This window comes from Pagrus major, chromosome 16 (genome assembly GCF_040436345.1).
Source record: "Pagrus major chromosome 16, Pma_NU_1.0".
Taxonomy (NCBI): Eukaryota; Metazoa; Chordata; class Actinopteri; order Spariformes; family Sparidae; genus Pagrus; species Pagrus major.
Genome location: NC_133230.1, coordinates 26685051 through 26695980, shown reverse-complemented (window position 1 = coordinate 26695980; position 10930 = coordinate 26685051). Strand labels below are relative to the sequence as shown.

Sequence of the window (10930 nt, the reverse complement as noted above, 5' to 3'; positions counted from 1 at the left end):
AATATAACTTAAATATACATTAACCTCTTTATCAAAATGAATTAACATAAACATCTATAGAAAGATAAGTCATTCAAAGCTTCAACTGTCCTGAATCCAATACCACACTAATACAAACAAATACAAACTTAAAGCGTTTTTTTCATATAATCGTCATTATGTTACAACAAATCATCAATAACCATTAACCACAAAAAATAACAAGCTTCATTTTCAGTAGACACAATAAATGACACTGTACACTTAATTTTCAATTCACTTCCTTTTAATCAAATTATTATTAAATGATTAAACATCCAACCATTTTGTTTCCACCTGCTTATTCCAAGTCATGAGGAGTGGCTGGACCCATGCCACCAAAATGAAATAATACAACAGAAATATTAACATGTCACCATCTTAACAAAGATTTAAGGTAAATTGTGTTACAGGAAATAAAAAGAAAATAAATAAAAACTCAGTACTTTGACACTGATAGCATGGCAGTGTTTGTGTGCACTCATACTGTAGAAGAGAAACGGCCTCTGACATGAGGAAGACGGATGCGTCGGCCTCTCAGCTGCATATATTCAGAATTGTGCATTTTGCAGTTGCATTGCATGAGATTACATTAACTGTGTTCAGCCGAGACTGACAAAAGACTGGAAGCAAAAGAACAAATCAACAAGGTCAACAAGCTTCAACATATAACATCTGTTAAACCACAAAGCTGCTCCTCTTCTTTTTGTTTCATACAACTGTATTTCATTACAGGTTGTTCAGACGGTCCACAGTGAAGAAACAGGGTCACATCCTGCCTACTGGGCTCAAACTGACTCTGGTGCTGCACCTGAAGTAGCACCCCTTGTTCCATCTCTACTGCATCATCGCAGACAGGTGGAGAGTCACATAACAATATGTTTATCAAAGGTGCAGCACTGCATTGTGGGATTGTTAAATCGTTGTGTACATGTCGTTGACGGTACATTTTGCGTTCCATTGAGGGAATTAGTAGAGAACTATAGAGTGCAGACATGTCTACACTCAGATACATTGGCAGGTGGTGAATCTACTGCGACAACACTGCTCTGTAATGTGACACAGTTCAAAGAACTGTGATACGGCAGGTAGGACTACAGGGTCTGTAAAGGGGCAGCACACAGTTCCTCATAACAACATTTTTTGGCTGATACACTCATTTTAAGCAGATTTACTCAAACAAGCACCATTAAAGAGACAGTTCACTCCAAATTCAAAATAGATTTCTCCCCTTAAGCCTCGTTTCCACCAAGCAGCCTGGTTTCAGTTCAGTTAGTGACACATTAGAGCGGTAACCACAGTTTACATATGGGTTCAACCAGAAGTACAGGGCTGGAAACAAGGCTTATGCAACTTGTAACCGCTCACAACAAGGTCTGTGTATTATCTTGGGTAACCGGGTCATGACTTCTGGAAAGAGACATTGCTGTTGAGTTTTTCACATGTATTTTTTTTTTACCCTTTGAGCAGCACAAGTCATCTAGTTCCATTATATTCGAGAGAAGGCCGACATCTCTGCAGCACACACCAAAACAATCCAGATGGATAAACAGCACTACAGGTCAGAGGAAAAATATGTATTTTTGATTTTGGGTGAACTGTCCCTTTAAATGTATTGCACCATACATATCTGTCACGTTGCTAAATTCATGTGTGTTCCTCCCCTTAAGAAAGCAACATCACTGTAACGAAGCAACAGACTCTAACTCCTGGTATAAAGTCAAGTCTTCAATGTTCATGAAGGTTTTTAAGTGCTTTGACGACTGTAAAAAGAAGATTGTTGGTTTGATGAGACCGAGTCAATTCTGAAAAGGTGCAGACAAACACATGATACTTGTGAGTGGACAAAACAAGTCCTGAGGTATATGATTGAGGAGAAGGAATGAACTCATAGTCCATCGTCATCAAGGCAACACAATCAGCATCACTCTACAGATCAACTCTAAAAACATCCGCTCTCATTTCATCCAGTTCCTCTTCATGAGACACTCCTCTGCAGCCTCCATCAGCTGGTACGTAGTGTGTCTGAACTCGTCTCAGTGTTTCATGAGATGGAGGTGAGATGAAGTGCAGGCCACCTGCAGTTGCTGAATGCTTGTCGTTGCACTGGATTGGATGTCTGTCTTTGTGTGACTGTTTTACTAACTGATCTGTTATCTGCTTCACGGCCTTACAGCTCTGCATGTTTTATTTCTCTCCACTGGTTTGTTTCTGTGTCACTGTGTGTTGGAGTGAATAATACGATGCTATACAGGGCGTCCCATACAGCAGTCAAGTGTTTGAGGTCTACAGTCCTGGTTAAAAGCTTCCACATGATAACTTCATTGAGACGCTATTATCTCAAGATCATGACAACTAAATCTCATAATATGACTTCATACGTGATAATACGTCATTTTTAAAAAGCATATTTCTAAAGCAATAATAACTGAATTGAAGCTGGTTGTATCTTAAACATGTCGTATCACATCACATTGTTTTGAGACACAGTCTTCTCATGTTTGTTACTAAAAGTAATAGTAATAGTAATAGTAAAGTAATAAAACGTCACCATTTTTTCACATTTAAGTGTGTTTACAGGTCACCAGCATCAACATGGCCGTCAGCTCGGCACAGAGAAAGTATTAAAAAGGTGAAAATCACAATTAATCTGTCCATACTGAGCTGCAGTTATGTGAAAGGAGAGGAAGGCAGCGCTGTGAGCAGGCTAATAAACAGAACCAGCTGTAACAGGTGTCAGTTACGGGTTTAGGTAAACGTTCAACGGGACGACATCACTTGCAACACTTTTACATGTGTAGTCTATAATTTATGTGCTAATTACATACTTTCACAGTCTTGTACTTGATAAGTTGATATATCTAGGGAGGGGGAGGGACGTTGCCTCTCTACAGTGCAGGTTGCCAGATTCAATCAGTGAGCACAGGTTCTGGTTTTGGTCTCTGTGCAGGTATAGTGGTCCCTGCATGGTGTTAATACTGTATATGAGATAATAGCTCAAGTTTATGAGAAAATAATCACCTGATAATATTTAATAAATGAATTTAAATGAATTTAAATTGACTTAGTAAAAACAAATAGTTGAAGTCGTGATCTTGAGGTAACAGGTCTATAAAATGATCATCTGCCCCTGATGCCCACAGACATCAGCATCTTGTGTCCTTGTATGTGTGCCTGGTGTTACATATTGTGTCATGAAGATAAGTTGAACTCATTCGTGTGTGGGTGTGTGTGTGTGTGAGTATGAGGACATGTGTCACAGATGTGGTGTATTATAAACCCGTTGAGAGCCGACAGTTGAGGCCTGTAGTTCGTGTTTCAGTGTGATGTCCAGATGTGTCTCAGTGCAGCACAGACAGCAGAGCAGTGAGCCAGTGCACCATCGTGGAGCCCTTCACCCACAGGAACAGTTCATACATGGTGAGTTTCCACAAGTTGAGAGACTCTGACAGCGTGATCTGCAGACGCCTCCTCTTGGACCGAGTCTTACTCCTCTTGTGCCTGTCAGCCAGAACAGCAGAAGAAGAAGGAGAAAGTCAAGGGTCAGGTACAATGAGAACATTCTGACTGTGATGAGTCATCAGGAGTTCTTACAAATGTTTTTCAGTTCTTCAACAATTTAGCTAATGATCCGTATCAAAACACACACCATATAATTACATTTCTGTAAGAGCAGAGAAGATTGGACAACACTGCTGAAATGTGAAATAGTCACACATGTAATGCAGAAAGAAAACATATAAATCGATATTAAGAACCCCGACAGGCTGCGATACCTGTTAGAGCCTAGAATACAGACGTGTTGGTTAGACTGAAATATCTCCGCATGTACAAGATTGATTAACTTGTGATTAAGAACATATACTCATCAATCTGGTTCAGACATTAATGTTCTATATTCTAATAACTTTGTTGATCCTCAGCCATCAGGTCAAAATGTTTCGTTTTCAGATACTTTGGTTTTTGTCCAAATCGTGAAAAATTAATGACATTCCCACGAGGCTCCGCTTTACTTTTAGCAAACACTAGCATTTTTACCATGCTCAACATCAGCATGTTAACATTGTCATAGAGAGCATGTCAGCATGCTGATGTCAGCATTTTATTTCAAAGCTGCACTGTGCCTGGTACAGCCACAGCAGGTGCTCACACAGAGACGCCTGTAGCGACTCATGAGTCTCGTCATCATCGAGTAACCACGTATGAATATGCACACAGATGTTGACACATGGATTCACAGATGTGTGGATTGATGTGTCATGACATTATCTCTTTAGCATTTAAGTTCAGCTCAATATGACGTAATGATACCTTTAATAATGCCTGCAAGACATTCAGGTATTTCATTTAATTTTGGTATTATGCACCTACTGTCCACCATTGATGTTAGAGGTTACACCTGTGCTTTTCCTGCTATGACAAGTTAAAGATTTCAGAGCATTGATCAGTTCCTCTTCACAGGCTGCAGGTGTACTGATCAATGAGACAGGCTGTGTTAGTGTTTGGTTCGATTAACACAAAGAACCACTGCACAAAACCTTCAGACCAGTCTGATATTCATTTTGTGCCAAATTTATACCTACAGCCAACCTCATTTATAAGATACTGTATTGTATTAACATCAGATTCCCTTTATTCCCCAAGTTCTTGCTTCCTTTAAAGGGTCACTTCAACCAATCTCACCAAAATCATGTTTTAAAATCAATTATTTCAACAATGTCCCGTCCAGAAAATAATCATCCGTCACTGAATTGGTCGATTCCCAGAAATATGATTTGTGTATGAATCATATTCATTCATGCGTATGAATGAATATAATTTCATTATTTGCACATAAGAACAGTGAAGAAAATGTCAACTCAACGTTCCCAATCCCCCTGTTAGCAACACAGACAAGAGATATGGAAAATTAAATCTCAACTCAAAAATATCATACGTCAATGGACCCAATATTTTATGCAAAGAATGAGAATTATAACTAAACGGCTCATTTCCTCACTAATCCAGTAAAAAGAAACAATGAAACTCCATTATTACAGTAATCCATGACGCACTGGACACACAATGTCACCTGTAAACAGTGGACATTTAACACTCCTGATGACTACCGACCTGCCTCCGCCCATTCATTCAAACAGTCCAGATGAACATAACACATGAACTATCCCTGTGACAGCAGGTTGCAGCCTTCCTGTCGCTAACTTCACTGACGGGCACAGAAATTTAGACTGGGCAGAAAATCCTGTCGTGAAACCAGAATATATCTGTGCTCATCTTTATGAGATAAACCCCTTTTGTTTTCATCTGAATGACTCCTCAGTACAACCCACACAAAATACTGTTAAAGCTCTAATGGAAATAAAATAAAATAAAACCAGGAGGTCCACTTATAAACTTTAAACTGCATCTCATGGTCTTCATCAGCACAATACAACAGGTATACCTACAAAGGGTACATATCCTGGAGATGTCACACATATCGACCATTACTCACATTTACATCTGTGAGAGTTTTCATTTGACCTTATCTGCATGTCTCTCTTCAAGATACTCCTACAGTGCAAAGACTCCTTTATCAAGCAACATAATGTAACTTTTTTACCTCAAAATAACAGCTTCAATATCATGTTGATGGTACAGTGTCTTGTTATAGGGTGAGTGGTGTCTCTGTCTCTGCACTATAATCTTAGTAGGATCACAGTGTTTACTTCAAGAAACAAATTCTCAACACATTACATTATTATGACATAGTGAGTTCTGTTTGTAGTTAGCACCTCTGACTCTGTTACAGACCTGGGATTTGTATTTACGACAGTGGTGTTGCACTGTGGAGGGCGCCAAATCACACAAAGTGCCACTTTCTACATAACGTTGCTTTAAATATCAGGAACATACTGTCAGAAAAAAGGTGCTACATGCCAGAGACTGGAGCTGCTGACAGCACATGAACACGTTGTGAGCTGTGAAACAGAGCTGCTGTGAGTACACAGAGCTGCAGCTGAGGTGTGTGGATGAGGTGGCATCGCAGGATCCCCTGGCACCTGTATTACATTACTACCCAGTCACTACAGTTGGTTAATATTTTATAAGATGTGCTTATTCAGACAAGCTCTACCACTGACAGCAGTATGGCACCAGGCGAGGCAGAGACCCTGTGAGTCCTGTCCTTCAGCCATCAGCTGGGAGCTGAAGTGACAGCACACATCTCTCCTCTCCAAACCTATAGTGGCAAAATACCATTTCTCTTCCAAAGACACTTACTTGTCAGCTTAGTTTCTCTTTAGTTCTGACACACTCTGCACTTTTCTTTTTAATTTGGTGATGTTTTGGCTCTTACAGAGTGACTAAGCATGTTGAAGTAGTCAGTGACAGCCAATCAAATTTCTTCTGACGTGAAAACAAACAATGTTTCGACCCACAATTCTTCTGGTTAAATACCTTCTAAAATGTTAAACACATACATTCTAGGTAGACTTCAATTTAGTATTGTGATGTGAAACTTTTTTTTGTCACTTAAGACCTCCTGACTGTTTGTTCCCACCCAGGTGTTGGAGGATGATTGTCTGTATCTCAGAATATGTGGATCTTGAAAAAGGCCTGAGGGGCAAAACATCATCAGATTAAATAGAAAAATGTATATGAACATAGTTTCCCAGCCATGCTCAGTGCAAAGAAATGAAACAAAACAAACCAACAAGCTTAAGAATAAACCCCAGCTGTGACAGGAAGACGAGTACTCGCTCTCTGACCTGGCCATGGCGCGTATGCAGCAGCGGGACATGTTGATGAAGGACGAGGACGAGGCTCTGGTCTGTAAGGTGGTTTCGATGCCCCTCAGCAGGTCATTGGTCTTCAGCAGCAGCAGCATCTGTCGGGGCACTCGGTTCAGCAGATCGCTGATCTGAGGCAGATACAGACTTGCATTGGTCCGTATCTCAACATCCTGCCGACACAAACAGACAGAAAACATCTCTTTAATGGTTAAATTATGTACAAGTCTACGGCCCTGTACACCCACAGTGATATTTTAGTATCACTGACGACATCTTTTCTGGGTGGATGATGAGTTGATAAGACTGTGCTTACATCAGCAAATTCTCAGCATAGATTTTGAAAAAGCAAAGGGAAACTTTCAAATGTACAATTTTAACAAAACAATATGGTAGAGTTACTATTACTATTACTGGCGCAGGTTAAAATGTACACTTCTTACAACTGCAGTTTTCTACACCTGGACAGTAGAAGATGCTATAATCAGCCATCACAATGTGGTAAACAAAGCATTTGACACATTAAATATAAAGTAAAAGATAAAACGTACACCAGGTGCACAACATCTTGACATCTTCACTGATTTTGCTGAGCTAGAATTGATTTCCAGCAGCACAACAAGGCACAAAGCAGGTTTAGCAGCGGACCTTAAGAAAATCTGTTTAAATGAGCAGTAATGAGTGTGTGTGGTGAAGTGTCAGTAACATTCACACTGTAGGTGGAGATGCTCACGCTGTGTTGCCTCTGCAGATGGATTGCAGGCAGAGTAACTTCCTTCTCTCCTCATTGGTCATTAACACAAATTTGCAATATCAAACTGCACTTATAATGGGACAGCTCAAATCAAGCAATCTGATTGGCTGTTAGCCGTGGTATAATGATTAATGATGGCACCTAAGTCCTTTGCAGAATACAATAGCTCACTCCAGGCTGTGATAATATTATAATAAAGATTAAACTAATTTGCAAATGAATAATATAATGAAGGTGTGAAAATGTCAGCAGAGGAGCGAGGAGGAGGAGGAGGAGGGCGGACCTCAGAGGGTCAGTGCTGAGCACGAGCCATCTTAGCTTATATGATTAAATATAACAAATACAGCTGATGAATTGATCGAGAACTCAGGTTATGAGCTCGTTTTGACTGTGGAGATAAAGCTGGACCGACAGGCTCGCCTAGATTAAGGTAACAGGGCAGCAGCGGGCTCAGTTAACCATCTTAACCAGCATGTTGCATCACTATGTGCAGGCAGCCAGAGGACAGATGTCTCTGTAACAAGGCTTTATCAACATGTTAATACAAATGGTTTGAATCATGGTTTGACGTACCTGGTGACCTTTTTACAGCTAGAGTGATTATATCACAGCTGAGGGGCTTTGAGCTGTTGCTTAATCATATGCAACCTTAACAGGGAGCATCAGAGGCATCTCAGTGGGACTCCTGACTGTGTCCGGACCGTCAGAACATCTAACCAGAGACTTCACAACACAAGGAGTCAGTACTCCCCTCCACACCCTACAGACAGCAGTAACGTGTTGATAGGCTACAATCCAACAGGAGATTTAAGGAGCAGAAAAGAAATAATTCTCACTCACACATGGCTGTACATATTTTGCATACATTTTTTGTCCAGTATTTACACGTTATTAATAAAATCCAATCATTTAATTGGAAGTGTGTTCTCCAGAACAACACATTGTGTCCACACGTCTTCATGTGTATGAATTTCTCCATCCTGTGTGTGTGTGTGTGTGTGTGTGTGCGTGTGTGACAGCAGTATTGTCAGAGCTGTCAGTCCAGATAAACAGCGAGTTGACAGACACAGAGAGAGACAGACAGCTAGTCAACACCCTAACACAGATAAACTCTGTCTCTGCTCTCTGTCTGTCTGTCTCCGTCTCAAGCCCACAGGAAGTGATGTGAACAAACACCGATGCAGCAAACAAACAGCATCTGATTCAACTACATTATCCACGCCTTACACACACACAGACACACACAGACAAAGGGGCTGCATTGTGGTTTTGATGGAGGAAAAAAAGACAAAGGACACACAACACACAAACTTATTAACATGAGAGTACTAATGATTTAGCGGTTATAGATTTTAAAAGCTGATACCGACAGTTTTGGACCAGAGCTTCGTTTAGTTGCTGTGTTGACTTTGTGGCATTTTACAAAGTCGACCCCAAAAAACACACCTCCTGTTGAGGATTCTTTCACCTGCAGTTTGGTTATCATAACAGCAGGGGGGCCGAGGGTGGAGGAAGCTTGTTGCCGATCAAAACCAACGTGCACCGGATGACATGGCAACAACCAGGTGCACTAGTTCGTACAAAACAACGGCATAAGTAGGCCGACATTAAATAAGAGAGGTCGCATCACAATCAGTGTGTTTACCAGAGGAACACCAGAGAGCGTCTCTCTCTGCAGAGCATGTGTGATTGACAGGCGACAGGAAGAGCAGGTGCAGATTGTCAACTAGCAAATGGATCGAGGATGGTGGCGTTCTCACGCAGGTTAGGGTTCCTGAGGGTCCAAACACAAGAACATTTCACTAAAACCACTTTCCACCAAAATTAGGGTCAACCAGCTAAAAAACCTATTGACCCCATTCCCACTTCCCACAGGCTTCCTGTTGGATGTCACTGACATCACGTTCACGTCATGAATGCAGTGGAAACAGTTGTAACAGTAAAACGGCGGATAAATTCTTTTGAGCGTCAAAAACCCAGAGACATGACTCGTTTCACTGTCATAATTTGAGCCATTCGGTTCCGATAACATTTGGAAAGTCTAGAAGACTCAAAACACCACTGAACAGCTTTCATAGGAATGAACGGGGCTCCGCCTCCAACACTGTGTCCAGTAATAAAACATCCTTAATAGACCACATCCCAAATTCCTTCCTTATTAATGCTCCACCACCAGATGTTGATGAAGCGCCATCACTTCGCGCGGTGGAGTTTAGATCAAAGCTGAGCCGAGGTGATAAAAACCTGGTCTACTGCAGAGTCATCTGACCCAGGTGTAAATGCAGAGTTTACACATTCACACTGAACATAAAAGCCTGATCTTGGAGGGTTTAAGTGGGATTTTCTGAGATGTTTTGACCCTCAGGACCACCATAGTTGTGGCATAAATCTGTCCTCCATCATATCCTTGAAAAAGTGCAACCTCTTCCTCGCCTCTCACCTCAGTTACTTCCCACCTCTCCATGTCTTCTTTGTTTACTTAAAAAAAATCAAAGTTACCAGGGTAAAGACATGAACCCACAACATACAGCCCCATCACAAACCCCCTGCCTCCCCCAGTCCAAATAACAGGGGGCTGGGTGTTCTGAAGTGTGCTGCTGAGTCCTGCTTGGGGAATAACAATTAGTAGCAATTATAGGAGGTTGGTTAGCGGGCCTCACAGCTGTCAGCAGGACACAGAGACGGCGACAGTGCTCTCATTTGCATTTGAAAGCTTCAATAAGGACATATTGTATTGTGAGTGGTGCGATAATAAGCCGCGCAAAAAGGCAAAGGGAATGCAGTTGGGGGGAGGTGGAGTATGTGCCGGTGATTTTTCTTTTCTCCGCAGTGTATCTGAGAGTCGACAAGATGATTTCATGCAGCGGGCATCGGAAAATGGTGGGCAGTGAGCGAGCGGGAGAGAGAGAGGGAGAGAGAGAGAGAGAGTGTCAGGATCTACAGGATGATCTGCTACAACCATTTGTTCTCTACTGAGTAGGAAAATACAACTGTACTTAGTGCAGCTAATGAATTGGACTAAACAAAGGCACATGTTGACGACTGGACGGTCACATTTGAGGTTTTGCTTTACTTAGAAATGCTGTGCATGAAGCAAATGTTTCCTCTGGTCAGGGGCAGAGGGTGGAGGAGTCGAGGATCAGCCCCAGCTCTCTCAGATGACAACATTATCTCACAAGGCCACTGATGGTCAGTATGCTGGAGGTAAACAGCGTCTGAAACCCCGTCTCCACAGAGATGCTGGCTTTGTGGTGCTGCGTCACAAACAGACAATCAATCCCACTCTACACAGTGATTGGGCAGGTGTGTGGAGGTGTGGCAGTAGGAGGGGTCTGAACTCCTCTCCTTCTGGTTGGACTTTTTGAATTCTTTACACACGACTGCCATC

General features: G+C 41.6%; 1 protein-coding gene across 1 annotated transcript in view; it reads right to left on the bottom strand.

Moving 5' to 3' along the window:
* Nucleotides 1–247: 247 nt before the first annotated feature.
* The window catches only part of adck1 (aarF domain containing kinase 1), a 66232-nt gene continuing 55549 nt past the window's right edge, over nt 248–10930 (bottom strand). The window contains exons 10-11 of the mRNA XM_073482831.1: nt 6768–6961; nt 248–3519 (exon numbers count right to left, since the gene is read on the bottom strand). Of these exons, the coding sequence (XP_073338932.1) occupies nt 3360–3519; nt 6768–6961 (354 nt within the window). The 3' untranslated portion in view covers nt 248–3359. The remainder of the gene's footprint in view (nt 3520–6767; nt 6962–10930) is intronic.